The 19,329-nt window shown below is 36.6% G+C and overlaps 1 protein-coding gene and 1 long non-coding RNA gene across 2 annotated transcripts; one reads left to right on the forward strand and one right to left on the reverse strand.

Annotated features, from left to right (window-relative positions):
• The first annotated feature begins 466 nt into the window (after positions 1–466).
• Positions 467–1,928, forward strand: LOC138876823 (uncharacterized). Its single transcript, XR_011402086.1, has 3 exons — positions 467–722; positions 1,334–1,386; positions 1,779–1,928. It is a non-coding gene; the product is annotated as an uncharacterized lncRNA (long non-coding RNA).
• Positions 1,929–16,030: 14,102 nt separating this feature from the next.
• LOC104232711 (uncharacterized) lies at positions 16,031–16,348 on the reverse strand. The gene has a single exon (XM_009785974.2). The coding sequence runs from the start codon at positions 16,346–16,348 to the stop codon at positions 16,031–16,033; it is 318 nt and encodes a 105-aa protein (XP_009784276.2).
• Between the last annotated feature and the right edge of the window lie 2,981 nt (positions 16,349–19,329).

The following is a 19,329-nucleotide window of genomic DNA, read 5'->3' on the forward strand; positions in this document are numbered from 1 at the left end:
TGATACAAGGGTATATAAGGGTGGTTAACAAGTATTAGAAGTTAAACGAATCAAGGATGTTGTAATCCGTATTTTTGGATAAACCTAGGGGTGCTAATATTTTCAATAGGTCGTGTTTTAAGGTATTTGAATCATATAATATCCGTATCATAAGTCTTGAAGTTAAACGAGTTATGAGACAAAAGTCGACAGAAGTTGTCGCAACTTATGTTCATAATTTTACTTAAACTTTAGGTCAAATGTTACTAAATTTTTATCCCAATTTATTTGGAATTACGGGGTGATCTACCCACCAAATTGAAGATCTATGAGTGTAGTTTCCAACGCATTAAATCGTTTGTCAATACGATCTCGGAGTATAGAGATATTTGCATTTTCGCGAGACTGCGCAGATTGGTAGGTGACAAGTAGGTGCATCACCTACTTGCCAAAATGAGAGGACTCAATTAAAAGCCCCAAAGTTGGCCAAGAGGGGACTTTTAAGGGATTATCAACTCATTTATTTCAATCATCTTTCAGACCTTGAAAACAAAATTGAACCCCTGCAACTCCTCCCCAAAAATCTCATACAAACCCTAGGGTATTTCGGGTGTTACGACGTGATTCTAGTGCCGAAAAGTCCGGATAGCTTGCTAGTTTCTCTTTCTCCTTCTTGTAGCCGCATTGAGGAACTGATTTTTGATGAAGAAGGAACGGGTTTCGTGGGTTATACTCAATACAAGGTAAGGTTATGCTTCTCCTTCCATTATATATGCGTTTGCGAATTGTAACTCGATCGTAAAGAATAGACCTAGCGAGTTTCGAAATATGTTATTTGTTCTTGTGTCATGGTTGGCTGGTTATGAACTTATTTTTAAGTTGAATTCATGGCTGGTTTATTGGATAAGAGGTATAATTATGTACTTTTGTTGTGTTTCTCAATTTGAAAGAAAAGACAAGTTGAAACGTGTTTAAGTAAACTGAAAAATTAATTTTGAGTTGCTAAGCTTGTGGGACTGTTTTGTGGGCTGTTTCCTGTTGCTATTGGGTTGTCTCTTTTGCTACTGTTTTTATAGAGTTGAGAGGAGGAAGGGTGTGGAGAAACACCACATAATGGCAAGGTTGTTTGCTGGTCGTTCGTCATAATATTTTCGGATTGTTTGACACTATTATGGTTGTCGTGTTGTGTATGAAGTGAAAGGGGTATGTTGGGCTGTTTGGTGATTGTTTTGACTTGTGTGAAGTCATATATCTAGGGGAGGTGTTGTCTGTTTCATCGTAAAATAGGTTGTGGTCAATACATAATAGTTACGACGCTTAAACGATAACGATAGTGTCATTTCTCTTATTGTAGACTAAGGAGTCGTGACATTTGCATAGCTTGAGGTTGGGCAGTACATATACAAGGTATGTGAGGCTATCCCTTTCCTTCTTTTGCATGACTTCGATTGTACGTAATCAAAGAGGATATAGTCGGCCGGGTACGTCACCTATTGCACAACCACTGATCAGTTGGGTTTTACTGAGCTTCACGTGGACGGATACGTTTTACCGAGCCTATTACGGCCGGGTACGATATGATGATGATGATGCCCGCAGAGGCGTATGTTTTAAAAGTTTATGTATATATCATGCATTTCATGTTAGTAGCCCTCAGAGTTATCCAGATGTTATAAGTTGTATATTATTTATCCCTGTTTACATTATCGTTCTTACTTATGCTTTCCTACCTTACATACTCAGTACTTTATTCGTACTGACGTCCTTTATATTTGTGGACGCTGCATGTCGTGTTGCAGGTCCTGATAGACAGGTAGACGCAGCTCCCCTACCACAGTAGGCTTTCCAGTTCAGCGGTTATTGGCGAGATCCCTTCTCCGGACTTGTCGTGGTCTTGGTATGCATTTTTGTTATAGATATTATGGGTATGTCGGGGCCCTGTTCCGATAATTTTGCAGCACGTATGCTCTTTTAGAGGCTCATAGACAGGTGTCGACTCATGTATAGTTTGGTATGTCTTGTCGGCTGATTTTTGTTGTATTGTCTTTCATGGGAGCGTGGTAGCTCGTACCTTATATGTAGTATCTTGACAGTCTTGTCATCCCATGTTATGTATGTTCATTCCATTATCTTTCATTGTTTGTTGTTCATGATCCATATCTACCATTTATAATGATCTCGTCGGCCCTTAAATATAATAAGGAAGGTTAGATCAAATGTACGTTGGTTCTCGACAAGTATAGTTCGGGTGCTAGTCATAATCCTCCAGTTTGGATCGTGACATATTCTTAGTCACTTGATATGTATTACAATCCTAGAAAATTTGCAAATCTTGAAATTGGTTTTACAAGTTGTGGCTTAAATTTTGAAATTTTCATCCCGTATCCTACAAATTTATGGCAAAACCACAAGATATATAATAAAATGTTAAGATTTGTGACGCAATATTAGTTTCCAGTAGGTTTGAATACCACCAATTACACAATCACTCCATAAGTGTGACAGAGAAAGAATTTCTTTGAAAAACCCCACATGTGAAATCCAAACTAAAGTTTCTGAGAGAAAAAGGCATAAAACATCAATTGGAAAAGTTATTGTAGATAAGAAAGGGTTCGTTGTTAGAACTAAATTATTGAAAGATGAAATCCTTCATCTTTCACCCAAGAACTATCATGTAAAATCATCGAGAATAAAAATTAGATGCGGAAGTGTACCTGAATCCATGAGTACCACATAGATGAATGGATCTTCGGTCTACAGTCTTCCAAATCAAATCGTAAGTCGTTCTACTCTTTCCAGCAATGGGATGTTAGAAAGAAAACCCTACATCTGATGATTTGGGGACCATAACCGTATTAATAGGTGCACAAGTTTATGTATTTCTAATTCAGCCCATCATCAAATTAATAACAACATCCGGGTATCTACACATAAAACCACATACTTTACAAGGAATAATAGACCCATTTAACTTTAAAATCTTAGCATATCATTTTTAATTTGTGTCAACCTTTAATGATAACAACCAACATATAATTATTCTTAAATACCATATATGTGCAAGTCCATAAAAAGTTCTAACAATCTCCCACTTGGAATACACATATAACTCTATAATTGTATGTCACCTTATAAGCTCAAAATATTTGCTATCATAAACCAAAATACATCTGAACAATCTCGTCCATCAATCATGCCAATATTGAACCAAGGTGCCTTTCGTTATATTTATCGTAACTAAACTTTCCTTGATCACGAATACAATACAACCAAATCACACAGATCAAGTATGGATGTGTAGCATGAAAATTACATGCAGTGTGATCCAAGCATTCCTATTTTTAACTGGTCCAAGTTAAAAAATAAGTTAAAGTAAAAAAATTAACCTGAATACGTTACTTCTACAGAAATAACCTCAAATATCCTTAAACTGAAACCGAATTGTGTCCATAAAGACCATTTAAGAAGTTACAAACTCCCACTAAAACTGAATATTCTTAAATGACATGAAACTCATATGAGCAATATGCTCATGAAAACCTTGGGTAGTAGTTCCTTAGTAAGTGGATCCACAACCATGGAGTTTGTACCAATATTCTCTATAGGTACCTAACCACTCTGAACTCTTTCTTTAACAACCAAGAACTTTATGTCAAAGTGCTTTGACTTTACCCAACTCATGTTGTTATTGAAATACAAGACTTCTAGCCTATTGTCACAAAATAACTTAAGTATCCTTTCAACTTTATCCATAGATTCGCCGCCAGTGACAAAATTCTGCAGTCATATTCCATAATCAGATGTTACATAATGTGATATAAATTAACTTCCATGGTGAAAAGAGATATGAGTATTCATTTAACACTCTTCCTTATATAGCTCATCAACCAAGTATGTCGTATTATATCAGCATCTAGTGAAGTCGATATCTAAATACCTTATTATCTTTAACTTTTTCGTCTTCCTTTATGTGAACATAAAATATTTGTTCTCTGTAATTATCTTTTGAACCTTTAAACTACTTTCAAAAGATAAGTTTATAAATTATTTAAATATCTTCCTAACATCCCAAAATTAAATGATCATACATCACACAATAAAAAATATACTTACTCTTACTAGACTTGTGGTATACACAATAATTAACAAGATTTATCTCGAAAACAAATGAGATAATAACTTGATGAAATTAGTAATACTATTAATGAGACACTTTCTTAAGTCCATAGATTATTTTCTTCATTGAAATTTATTCTTGAGGTTGTTGAATTTGTTCTCTACTTCTTGAAGGATAGCTTGAATGATATTGTCTTTGATCCGAATTTAATTATTGAATAATGTCAAGTATAGAAAGTTGTTCCTGAGCATTGACAATAACAATTAGAGGAATATCAATATGTTCCTCTTCAAAGACAAAGTCCTTAACTCTCTCTCTCTCTCTCTCTCTCTCTCTCTCTCTTTCTCTCTCTCTCTCTCTCTGTGTGTGTGTCACGACCCAAAATTCAACTAGTCATGATGACACCTAACCCAACCTACTAGAATAAACCACAATACAATGATAATGATAAGAGTCAAAAATAAAATAACTGAATTTTATACAACTCCCCAAGGACTTGTAGTACAAATCATGAGTTTCTAAGACTTAGAGTTACAAAGCTGATATGGAATAAATACATCATCTGTTTGAAACGTACATAAACAGATTTATAAATCTAAAGCTACCAAAAACAAGAGGCAGTTATAACCGAAACACAGGTACATCTTCAATGCCAGCTCCCGCCATACACAGCAACATCAGCTCCAAAATCTGCACGCAAAGTGCAGAAATGTAGTATGAGTACAACGGACCCCATGTACTCAATAAGTAACAAACTTAACCTTAGGTTGAAAGCAATGACAGGCATGGACAACGGTTAGAGGTCAACACCAATAGCCAAAAATAACTCATAATAATATGATAAAAGTTGTACAAGCAATAACTCAAATATATAATGCTCAGCTCGTTCACAGTTACGGAAAATAGGCATGTTTTTCAGGTATAACCATGAAACCCAAATCTTTCACCAAGATCACCAAATATGAGTATGTCAGAAAACTGTGTTTTTTTCCAAAAATATTTAACAACAGATAAGATGTTTCATTATCAGATAGCATGAGGAAAGTACATATTTATGCATACATGTTAGTGTGCATGTGAAGCCATGAATGTCACAATACCGTTTAACATGAGAAAATGCATCTATATGCCTATATGCCAAGTAAGTATATCAAATGTAATGCATCATAGTGATGAACGCATGTACTCACACTCTTAGAGTACGCAATCACTCGGTACACTCAATCACTAGGCACTCGGTACTTGCGTTCACTGCTGGTACGTCAGACTCCGGAGGGATGGATCCTGCTCAAGCGCTAATATAAGCCAACATGATCCGCTACAACGTGCAACCCGATCCCATCATGAATCAATAAATTATGCTATAGCGTACATCCCGATCCCACAAATATCACTCACAACCATGCCTTCGGCCTCAACTCAGTCATCAATCTCTCCAGACTCTCGGGCTCACAAATCTCATGCCAATCGGACCAAACAAGGATACATGATGTAACAATAAATGATAATAGAGACTGAGATATGATATGCAAATGAATGAATATGACTGAGTATAAATTTGCAATTTAAGCAAGTAACTCAACAACAGAAATTACCTTAGTGGGTCCCAACAGAATAAGCATATAGCCTAAACATGATTTCTAACATGGATCATAGCTTAATTACTCTAGCACCGAGTCATAATTCACATGGTGCACGCCCATACGCCTATCCCTAGCATGTACGTCAACTCAACACCAAACACATAACACGTATGTTCAGGGATTCTTACTCTCAACACCAAGTTTAGAAGTGTTATTACCTCGAACAAGTCGAATTCTATACCGAGCAAGCCAAATAATACTCCAGAAATGACATCCCACGTGTACCGGCCTCCGACGGCTCGAAACTAGCCAAAAGAAACTCAAGGACATCAAATAATGCCAAAGGAAATAAACTCAATCAATAAAGGTGAAATCTTTAGTCAAAAGCCCAAAGTCAACCAAAAGGTCAAACGCAAGCCCGCATCTCTGAATCCAATGAAACTCATAAATCCGACAACCCATTCAATTATGAGTCCAACCATACTAGTTTCACTCAAATCCGACTACAAATCTATGTTCAAAACTTAAAAATTCACTTCATAATTTTTTTTACAAAATCCCCCAAATTTCACTGTAAATTCATCAATCAAATGCCAAAAACGAAGATGAATTCATAAAATATAACCAAAATCGAGTATAAAACACTTACCCCAATCTATGTGGTGAACATCGCTTCCAAAATCACCCAAATTCAAGCTCCCTAACTCAAAATATGACCAAATGAACAAACCCTCGATATTATAATCTTTTGCCCAGCATTTCTCCTATATTTCTTGTGCCAAATGATCCCAAAACTCGCTTTTAATTCCTCCAATGGATTCCTCATAAAATTCCAGTCAAGTTAAGCTTTTGAATCACTCCATTTGACCTTATAATGAAGGAGATATGTTGGTTTCAATATTTAAAAATAGTGCAGATTTTTAAATACGAATTGAGTGACAATTTCGTAATTAATCTGAAAAATCTAGCAACCCAATTCTTAGTAAAATGACCACAAATTCCTCATACGATGTCGAAACTTGATAATTTCAGTCGCTATGATTCCAAAATTACGATTCGAATATAATGGTTTAGTTGAAACACAAATCAAAGGTCGTTTGCTCAATATGGTAACCTTTATGCTCAAATTGACGTCGGAACCGAAAACAATCACCATACAACCATAACTTATCTAAAATTCATCGGAATTTAACCAAACTTTGTGGAAATATCCAAAATCATCATACAAATTTATTGTAATAATTAAAACTCGATTCTGAGTCTGTTTACCCGACAGTCAAACCTTGGTCAAACCCGCTGCTCGATAACCAACCCGACACCGGTAACGAACCTCATATCAACTAAAATATTGTTTTGAACCTTCATACATTTCCAATGATGAAGGAAACATACATAAACTCATAACCATCCATCAGATTAACAAGTCGTGGAGCTCTCTTGCCTGATAAGAACCATAGCCAAAATCTAAGCCGATTAGTGACACAATTCTTGCAAACATACCTTAATCGGATCTGATGACACTCATTTTAGGCCCAATAACCTCACCTCATCATGTACAAGCTACTCGACCGGCTTCTCACACAAATCCTACTTAGAGCTACATACCATGCAATCTGTACACTAACGAACAATAACTCAAATATACCCAATGATGGAAAGAGAATGGAAATGAAGAAACCATCCCGTCAGCTCAACTGATACCATCACGAAGTGCAATGTTACAAATCCACCACATAAGGGGAAACATAACACACGAAATAAGCACAATCATATCCTAGCATAATGCCATTGCGATGCATGACCCAATCCGAACACTGGTCCATATGAAATACCTCAAGCCACAATGCTCAAAATCAACTACCACACGCAATTCGACATCAAGTACACAAAGTGCATAACTATAACCATGGAGAAGATAATAACACAATATACCACAGCTCGAATAGACCATAACCAAGGCGCAATCAACCATATAACACCCCAGTAATATTTCCCTCGAATTCTGCCAAAAGGCCCAAATAGAACTGCATCGGGTGTGCATATAACCAACAAATAACAAGCCCTTGTAGCATATAAGAGTAACACATAGAACATATTAGAACACGAACCTGCTCAACTCTAACCAATGACACACCTTTCAGCAACAATGGTGCTGACTTAACAAATCTGACCCGGTGTAGAATACACATCCTCATTGGGCCTACCAATAGGCCCCCAAATCAACTTCGTTCATCCCCAAATGGATAAATGGCCCTCCAAAAGTCCACAATGACCTAACCATAGCACGTACTACCATCTAGATAACTTTGGCCATATCTTCACAATCCGCAACCTTGAAACAATCTGCTTCTGAGGACTCCAGTATCCAAATCCATAGAACACATGAATCACCATAGCCGATCCTAACTCCACCACTCGAATGACTAACACATCTCTTGTGAGAAGGCACGGGAGAAAATATGATATTATTCACATATATTGACAATGATGCAATTATATATATATATATATATATATATATATATATATATATATATATATATATATATATATATATATATGTGTGTGTGTGTGTGTGTGTGTGTGTGTGTGTGTGTGTGTATAAAATACATGTCATACTCCTAATACATATGGGATTAGGGTTATTTACTACTGTTTAACTACCAAACTAACACTCCCCCTCAAGCTGGTGCATATAAATCATATGTACTGAGCTTGTTATATATATAACTAATACGAGGACGAGTGAGGGACTTGGTGAAAATATCAGCAAGCTGATCATTCGACTTCACAAATTTTGTAGCAATATCTCCTAAGAGTATCTTTTCTCTGATGAAGTGACAATCAATCTCAATGTGTTTAGTCCTCTCATGGAACACCGGATTTGATGCAATATGAGGGCAGCTTTATTATCGCACACAAGTTCCATCTGGCTGATTTCACCAAATTTCAAATCCTTGAGCAATTGTTTGATCCAAATTAGCTCACACATTGCCACATCCATTGCACAATGTTCTACTTTTGCACTAGATCGAGCAACTACATTCTGTTTCTTGCTCTTCGAGGACATCAAATTGTCTCCTACTAAAACACAATATCCAGACATAGAACGTCTGTCAAAAGGTGATCCTGCCCAATCAGCATCCGAGTATCCAACGATTTGCTCATGGCCTCGATCCTCAAACAATAACCCTTTGCTTGGAGACAATTTTATAAATCCAAGAATGCAGACAACTGCATCCCAATAACTATCACAGGGAGAATCCATAAACTGACTTACAACGCTCACAGGAAAGGAAATGCCAGGTCTAGTCACTATGAGATAATTTAATTTACCAACCAACCACTTATATATTGTAGGATAGCTAAGCGGTGTCCCCTGTCCTAGCATAAGTTTAGAATTCATATCCATAGGAGTATCAATCGGTCTACAACCTGTCATTCATATCTCCTCAAGAATGTCTAAGGCATACTTCAGCTGTGATATCACAATACCTGAGCTACATTGAGCGACCTCAATACCCAGAAAATACTTTAGTTTGCCCAGATCCTTAGTCTGAAAGTGTTGAAAGAGATGTTGCTTCAATTTAGTAGTACCATCCTGATCATTGCCGGTAATAACAATATCGTCAACATAGACCACCAGATAAATTCAGAGACTCAAAGCAGAATGTCGATAAAACACAGAGTGATCAGCTTCAGTCTGAGTCATGCAAAACTCATGGATAACTGTGCTGAACTTACCAAACCAGGCTCGAGGAGATTACTTTAGATCATAATGTGACGACACAAGCGACATACAAGGCCACGAGACTCTCTCTGAGCAACAAACCCAAGTGGTTGCTCCATATAAATTTCATCCTCAAGGTCACCATGTAAAAAGCATTCTTAATGTTCAGCTGATAGAGAGGCCAATGGCGAAAGCAGCCACGGATAGAAAAAGGCGGACTGATGCTATCTTAGCCGCGGGAGAGAAGGTATCACTGTAATCGAGCCCAAATATCTAAGTATATCCCTTGGCAACAACACAGGCCTTAAGACAATCAACCTTGCCATCCGGACCATCCTTGACTGCATACACCCAATGACAACCAATAGTAGATTTACCTGAAGGAAGAGGAATGAGCTCCCAAGTACCACTTGTATGTAAAGCAGACATCTCGTCAATCATAGCCTGTCACCATCCTGGATGAGACAATGCTTCACCTGTAAACTTAGGGATGGAAACAGAGGACAAAGAAGAAATACAAGCATAATAGGGTGATGACATACGATGATAAATTAAACCAACATAATGGGGATTAGGATTAAGTGTTGTCTGTATACTTTTCTGTAGTGCAATCGATGTAGTAGGAAGAGACAAGTCCGCAGTAGGAGCAGGGTCAGGTGCAGGACGTGAATCAGCTGGGTCTGCAGTAGGAGCAGGTAAATGTACCTTCAAGTTGACAATTGAGCCATCTATAATATCATTGATTTTGACTTCTCTAGCTATTTGCATTAATCTACTCTGCATTAAATTTATGCCTATTTTGTTTGCCTTCATATTGTCATTCTTGTATTGTAAAACTTCCATTAGAATATTTTATATACCTAACATATGGAGAAGAAATAAGTTGAAAGAGAAATCCACAATTTACCATTTTTTGAGATCTTTCGCCTTTTCAAATATTGGGTAGATTAGCACGCTACTAACAGGTGTCGTCGAAAGGACAAAATACCCTATTTAAAAAAGGATCAATGAATTTAGTATGAAATTAAGCCTGTCTAAAATATTATGGAAATACATAAGGTATGAGGTGTTACATCTTGGTAAGTAGAGCTTTTAACATCACAGAAGTCTACTACTTGCTTGGAATTTTAAATGCTCTATAACAATTTTTCCTCAATTTCAGCTAGGTCTCCCCAAATTATCAAGGTTTTTTTATCATACCTATATATTTAAAATTGAGTGTCATAAAAATTACATTCTATTTATAGTGCTGGTAGTAAAGTTTAAATTATGATCAGCGAGTAACTTGTGGTAACTTGTCTTTCGTTCGTAACTATTACTTCTCGCCTTCTGCTTCGTCATTCTCCATTTAGTGCTTTCACTTTCATTACAATACAAACCACATCTAAAAAAATATGAAATATTAAATATTGGATAATTGCAGCTGCAAAATACTCAATAAATATATATAGGTATCTACCAAATAAAGTTTCATTAGTGAACTGGTCTGACTCGTCCAAAGAAATAAAATCATTGGAGAATTGTTGAGACATAAATTCAGTGCTGCAATGTATTACTTTGTGTTGCTATTAAACACTACTTAGAGGTCCTTGTGCACAGATAAAAAAATTGGTTTTGTGTCACTTATCTTTCCATTTATAATGTAGTAGCTTTTATTTTGGTCTGGAAAAAAAATCTTTCATACTTGAACGTCGTTGTTGAAAAGAGTAGTTTGTATTTTTATTTCATATGTCAAGACGGACAAGAAATAGAGTCACCAAAGGAGGCAGTGTATTGAGTGGTGAATATAAGAAACTATTAAAATAAATTTACCTCTTCATCAACAAATATTAGCTGCCAATGTACACCTTTGTCGTTCTCATTTTTGTATTCCTTTATTAAGCCTCTTCGAATGACTAAAACTTTAATTACCCATTCTATAACATATTTCTTCAACTTGCTAATAGGTGTGTACAACTTTCCTAGCTCTTCTTTATTTTCCATTGTAAGTTATCATGTAGTATCTAGGAGAATAGATGCAAACATAATATATAGTTGTAATGTAGAAACGTTTTTTCCTATCTAATATATATCCTTTAGAAGTTGAAGCACCAAATGCAATATATAGTTGCAAGGCATGATTAATGTTCTAAAATCTAATATATTTCAATGAAGCTACTGATTCTTGTGGTTTAATGGGAAAATCAAGTAATATTAGCTGGTAACATATATGAATATCTTCATAAAGTTTTAAGGTAATGACAAGAGTGTCAAATTATTACCAATTTTGTGATGCGGCAACCAAAAAACCTGTAAAGAAAATTCTGCTAGAAAGAATACAAGGATGATGGGACAAAGACACCTTATTGTGCACTTATATAGAGTGTTGTAAAGAATATGAAAAGGCATGTAGAAGGAGTGACCATGGAAGATGAAAGAAACAAAATATAACCAGTAAAATAACTGCAAATAAGAAGTGATGTAATGATTTCAATGACTTTATTAGGGAAAATAAAGGGAATGAAGTAGCCATCAATGCCTGTAAAAAAACACCAATTTTAGGGTCGGTAATTTTGGCTTTAAACTTACAGTATATGTCATATACGTAAATTAGCAGGAATATTTTGTTAGGTTGTAAACATATGAATGTAGGACACATTGTGTTAGATTTTGGAAGATAAATATACCTTCAAGTTGACAATTGAGTCGTCTATAACATCAATGATTTTGACTTCTCTAGCTATTTGCATTAGTCTATTTGGCATTAGACTTATGTCTATCTTGTTTGCCTTCATATTGCCATTCCTGTATTGTAAAACTTCCTTCAGAATGTTTTATATACCTAACATATAGAGAGGAAATAAGTTGAAAGAGAAATCCACAATTTATTATTAGTTGAGATCTTTCGCCTTCTCAAATGTTGGGTAGATTAGCATGCTACCAATAGGTGTCGTCGAGAGGAAAAAATCCCCTATTTAATAAAAAAGATCAACGAATTTAGTGTTACCTTAAGGCTATATAAAATATTATGAAAATACATAAGGTATGAGGTGTTATACCTTGGTAAGTAGAGCTTTTAACATCACAAAAGGCTACTACTGGCTTGAAATTTTCAATGCTCTCTAAAAGTTCCCCTCAATTTCAGCTAAGTCTCCCCACAAAGTCAATATCTTTCGATCATACTTATATATATTTAAAATTGAGTATCATAAAAATTACATTTTACTTATATTGTAGGTAGTAAAGTTTAAATCATGAGTGGCAAGTAACTGGTGGTAACTTGATTTTCGTTCGTAACTATTACTTCTCGCCTTCTGCTTCATCCTTCTCCATTTAGTGCTTTCTCTTGTATTATAAAACAAACCACATCTAAAAAATATTAAATATAAAATATCGAATAATTGCAGCTACAAAATACTCAATAAATATATGTAGGTATTTACCAAATAAAGTCTCATTAGTTAACTATTCTGACTCGTCTAAAGAAATAAAACCATTGAAGATTTATTGAGACATAAATTCAGTGTAGCATTGTATTACTTCTATGTTGCTATTAAACACTACTTCGAGGTCCTTGTGCATAGATAAAAAGTTTGGTTTTGTGCCTCTTATCTTTTCGTTTATAATGTAGGAGCTTTTATTTTAGTCAAAAAATTCTTCCATACTTGAACGTCATTGTTGAAAAGAGTAGTTTGTATTTTTATTCCCTGTGTCAAGACGGACTAGCAATAGAGTCACCAAAGTGGCAGTGTATTGAGCGGTGAGTATAAAAAATTATTAAAATAAATTTACCTCTTCGTCAACGAATATTAGCTGCCAACGTACACCTTCAATAACAACAACAACATACCCAGCATAGTCTCATAAGTGGGGTTTAGAGAGGGTAGAGTGTATGCAGACCTTACCTCTACCTTTAACATGCAGAGAGGCTATTTCCGGTAGACTCTCGGCGAGAGATTAGCGGCAATAATAAGCAAACCGATCTGACAACCAAAGCAAAAATACAAAACTAGCAAAAGGTAATGCAATCAGAAAATTGAAACACAAAACAACAGCAAGTAGTAACAGAAGACTAGGGGTACGAAAAAAACACGGAAGGCACCAAGTGGTATCAAAGCTACTACTACAAACAAGGACAACACTCGATCACCTAACCCTTTACCTTTATTCTCAACCTCCACACCTTCTATCCATGGTCATGTCCTCAGTGAGCTGGAGCAATGTCATATCTTGCCTAATAACCTTTTTCCAACACTTCTTCGGCCCGCCTCTACCTCTCCGTTGGTCCTCCCATGCCAGCCTTTCACACCTCCTCACCGGAGCATCAATGTCTCTCCTCTTCACATGCCCGAATCATCTAGTCTCGCCTCTCGTATCTTGTTCTCCACGGGGGTCACACCTACCTTGTCCCGGATAACTTTATTTCTAATTTATATAACATGGTATGCCCACACATCCACCTCAACATCCTCATCTCCACCAACTTCATCTTCTAGACATGATATGTCTTGACCAACCAACACTCCGTCCCATAGAGCGTAGTCAATATGACCACCACTCTATAGAACATACTTTTAAGTTTTGATGGCACATTCTTATCACACAAAACAACACAAGTGAGCCTCCATTTCATCCATCCAGCCCCAATACACTGCATGACATCCTCGTCAATCTCCTCATTCCCTTGTATAATAGACTCAAGATACTTGAAAATTTCTCTCCTAGGGATGACTTGTAAATCAAGCCTCTCGTCTCCATCCTCTTCTTGAGTCACGCTACTGAACTTGCAGTCTAACTATTCTATTTTGGTCCTGCTCAATTTGAAACCTTTAGACTCCAAAGTCTGTCTCCAAACCTCTAACCTCTCGTTAAAACCATAACATATATCGTCAATCACTACAATATTATCTGCAATCAACATGCACCACGGCACCTCCCCTTGAATTTGACGCGTCAGCACATCGATCGCCAGGACAAACAAGAATGGGCTGAGGGCTGACCCTTGATGCAATCCCATAACAATCGGGAAGTGTTCTTATTCCCCTCCCGCGGTCCTCACCCGAGTCTTAGAACCCTCGTACATATCCTTAATACCCCCAATGTATGCAACAGGAATGCCTCTAGCCTCCAAACATCTCCACAGCACCTCCCTCGGCACTTTATTATAAGTTTTCTCTAAGTCGATGAACACCATATGTAAATTCCTCTTCCTTTCTTCATACTGCTCCATCAGCCTTCTAATAAGGTGAATAGCTTCTGTAGTTGAATGCCCCGGCATAAATCCTAATTGATTTTCTGAAATAGACATAATTCTCCTCACCCTCAGCTCTACAACCCTTTCCCATACTTTCATAGTATGGCTCAATAACTTGATACCCCGATAGTTGTTGTAATTTTGGATATCCCCTTTTTTCTTATACAATAGGATCATCGTACTCCATCTCCATTCCTCGGAAATTTCTTCGTCCAAAAAATGACATTGAATAGCCTAATTAGCCATTCCAAGCCCGCCCTACCCACGCTCTTCCAGAATTTCACCGAGATTTTGTCTGGCCCGGTCTCTCTCCCCTACTCATCTCACACATAGCCCCCTATACCTCTACAGCTTTAATAGACATGCAATACCCAAAGTTTCGATGGCTCTCGGATTCTAAGTCACCCAGCACAATGTTCCTATCCCCCTCATTGTTCAGGAGTTTATAGAAGTATGTCTGCCACCTCTGTCGGATTAGAGCCTCGTCGAACGATACTCTACCTTCCTCATCCTTTATGCACTTCACTTAGTCCAGGTCACATACCTTCCTCTCTCGCACCTTGGCTAACCTGTACAGCTTCTTGTCCCCTTTCTTACCTCCAAGTTCTTCATACAAGTGCTCAAATGCGGCAGTCTTTGCCATAGTAACTGCTAACTTCGCTTCCTTCTTAGCCACTTTATACCTATCCTTGTTCGTCCTCTTCTCCTCCTCGTCCATGCTTTCCACAAGCTTCAAATAATCCACTTTCTTGGCTTCCACTTTACCTTGGACCTCGACGCTCCACGATCGGTCCCATTTGCGACCACCATAAGGGCTCTTCGAGACCCTCAATACCTCTCTATCATCCTCCCTAATGTAATTCGAAGTCGCGGTCCACACACTACTTGCGTCCCCACTTCTCCTCCATGCCCCCACAGCCAGCAGTTTATCCCCTAAATCATGGGCACTGACCTTAGTCAAAAATCCCAACTTGATCCTAGAAAGACCATATACAACCCTCTTTATCCGCTTCCTCATGATCTCCAAATCCATGACCAGGAGCCTATGTCGGATCATGAGGTTCTCACTCGAGATGACCTTGCAATCCGCGCACAGACCTCTATCCGACTTTTTGAATAGTATAATCAATATGGGTCCTGGCTCCCAAACTCTTAAAAGTAACCAAGTGCTCCTCCTTCTTCAGGAAACTCGAGTTAGCAATTACCAAATCAAACACCTTAGCAAAATCTAGCAGTGAAATTCCTCCTCCGTTCCTAACTCTAAAACCAAAGCCTCTGTGCACATCATCATAATCCCCAGATGTCACCCCAATGTGTCTATTGAAATCTCCTCCTATGAAAAGCTTCTCAGTGTGCGGGATACCACGCACAACCCCATCCAATTCCTCTTATAAGCGCCTCTTGACGTCCTCGTCCAAGCCCATTTGGGGTGTATACGCACTAATCACGTTTAAAGTAAAAACCCTAACGACTAGCTTAATTCCTATCAGCCTGTCACTCACTCTCTTAACCTCCACCACTAGCTTCCGGAGATCACTATCAACCAAAATGCCTACCCCGTTCTTGCACCTCACGTGACCAGAGTACCATAACTTAAATCCGTCTACATCTTGTGCCTTATCTCCCACCCATCGTGTCTCCTGGAGACTAGCTATATCGATCTTCCTCTTATGAGGAACCTTTGCTAACTCAATAGACTTCCCCATCAAGGTCCCTATGTTCCAAGACCCCCCCTCTCAGCCTAGATGCACCTTTACCCCCTTGCCAATGTACACCTTCGTCGTTACTCATTTTTGTATTCTTTTATTAAGCCTCGTCGAATGACTAAAACTTTATTTGCATATTTCTTCAACTTGCTATTAGGTATGTACAACTTTCCTAGCTCTTCTTCGTTTGCCATTGTAATTTATCTTGTAGTAGCTAGGAGAATAGATGCGAACACAATATATAGTTATAATATAGAAATGTTTTTTTCCTATCCAATATATATTTTTTAGAAGTTGAAGCACCAAATGCAATATATAGTTGCAAGACAAGAGTAATGTCCTAGAGGAGAATAAGAATGGTCTCAAACCTAATTGTACTTTTGAATTGAATTAATAACGCATCTTCCTACTTTTAGTATTTTAGTATTTAGTATTTAGTATTTAGTATTTAGTATTTAGTATTTAGTATTTAGTATTAGTATTTAGTATAATAATATGAATTAACTGATAAAGTCTTCTAACTTTCAAATTAGTTAATTGACAAAATATGTTCCTTCTAAATTAACTGAATGAAAGAGTCTAGCCGTCAAATCCAAAAGAAAAAAGGTATCAATTTACGTTAGACCTAGGAGGTGAAATGGGCTAAATTAAATATTTAATTAGGAATTAATTGCACCTGTTTAAGGAGAAGTGAATGTGGAGCATTTAATAGGACTTACGAGCTTCTTATTCGCTCATCCTTTTTAATTAGGATTACATTCAATGCAGTAAATAACTTAAATGCTCCCGAATGTGATTAGCCTTCATGTAATTATAATATTACTATTTCATATTTATTATATTATACATTTAATAATTTTACTTAAAATTAATTTGCAATAGGGGCAAAATCGTAATCCAACTTTGAAGGAAGGAGCTTCCAACTTTTAGTATAGTATATGATATGATATGATGATGATATGATATGATATGATATAATATGATTCGTTAGTATTTTATTTATGCTGATACTAGTATATGTCAATTAAAGAAGGATAAAAATTTAATTGTCCTTACACCAAACTAATGAACATAAAACTCGTATATCTATCTATCTATATATATATATATATATATATATATATATAAAGTTGGGAAATAAAAATGTGATGTGACACCTCTTATATGTAAGGAAACTTATTTTTTCTCTTTTCTCAGTTTTTTGCTCTTTTATCCTTATTTTCCATCTAAAAAATTGAAGAAATTTAAAGTTACCAGATTTATTTATTTCGTTATTAATTCTATTTATTATTACTCCTTTACTCTCCTAAAATCTCTTTGTTTCCTTGTATGGTTTCCGTTTTCAACTTCCTAAATTGATTAATACAACAATTATGAGGATTAATGTGTGACCCTTTTTAGAACCTTCCGTTTTCTTCTTCTTCCTAAATTGAATTAATACAATAGTTATGAGGATTGAGTGTGAGCCTTTTTCTTCTAATTCTCTTTGCTTATAAAGCATATCGTACCATTTCTCTTTGAACAAGCATCAGTTCCTCTTCTCTTCTCCTTATAATACCTCTATTGAAATTGGCTTATCTCCAAATTGATCAGACCTGAGTTCCAATATCTCCTTCACTAAGCACAAAAAGAATTTAACTTTGGTCATTAGAAGAAAGGAAATAGAAGGAGGAGTGAAAGCATTGAAAAATGACTATCTTGCTATTGTATAATATACAACAACAACAACAACAACGACCCAGTATAATCCCACAAGTGGGGTCTGGGGAGGGTAATATGTACGCAGACCTTACCCCTACCCCGAAGGGTAGAGAGGCTGTTTCCAGGAGACCCTCGGCTCAAAAAAGCAATAGGAGATAATATATTAGTACCATAAAAATGCGTAATAAAATAACAACAATATATAAGAGATACGAAATATGAAATACAGGATACGAAATACGAAATACGAATTAGATGGCTGGTATAGTACAACTAGAAGGTAAAGCCCTGCATCAATAGACGACCACTGACATTCCTAGTCTAACTCCTAACTAGATAGTCTCTCTCAGTTGTGCTGTAGAAATATTCACCCTCTCCCCTAACCTACAACCTTAATGCTCGACCTCCATAATTCCCTATCAAGGGCCATGTCCTCCGTAATCCTAAGTCGCGTCATGTCCTGTCTGATCACCTCTCCCCAATACTTCTTAGGTCTCCCTCTACCTCTCCGCGTGCCCACTACAGCCAGTCGCTCACACCTCCTCACCGGTGCATCAGTGCTCCTCCTCTGAATGTGCCCAAACCATATTGTATAATATGATGGTCAAATATAACAATCTCTTTATTTTGAAGAATTTGAAAGACTATTCCGATTCATCATAAATAAGGAGAATCGCAAAAGTCTTTTATAGAGATCTATGTAGACATTTGATATATGTCTACTGCTATGTACAATACGGACATCAGGGAGGAATTTCTATGTTCGCGATAGAGAGTCGCTCAAACTTGGTGAAGTTTTTTTCATATTTTAGTCAAGCAACGCTCTTTTTGTATGGTTTCTTCTTTTAGAATATAGGAAATTACTTTTTCTGTTTCATTATCTCAAGTTTTAAGATCAAAATAGTTGAACTTTGAGCAGGTATCAAAACTCGCCTAAAGCCAATATTATTTATTTGTTGTACTGGATATGAAAGATCTTAAAGGACTCACTTAGCTACATTATGTGTTCTCTTTTTTCTACTTCTTTTTTCTTTTTAATTTTTAATTTTATATCCTGTGATTTTATGTCCAGCAATAAAATCCACGGACTAACTACCAGCAAAAGTAGATGAAACGTTTAAACATTTCGAACGGTAGCTTCCATATATATGCTTAGTAAAGTAAACCCCATTGCAACATTGTAGGCTTGATTATCAGGCTTCTTGACTAAATTTTTAAGAATCGGTTTGGAAAAGTGTAATAAAAATGTATTGAGAGTGAGTAAATTTTTTTTAAAGATA

The sequence above is a fragment of the Nicotiana sylvestris genome, chromosome 9, assembly GCF_000393655.2.
Source record: "Nicotiana sylvestris chromosome 9, ASM39365v2, whole genome shotgun sequence".
In the NCBI taxonomy this organism is placed as follows: domain Eukaryota; kingdom Viridiplantae; phylum Streptophyta; class Magnoliopsida; order Solanales; family Solanaceae; genus Nicotiana; species Nicotiana sylvestris.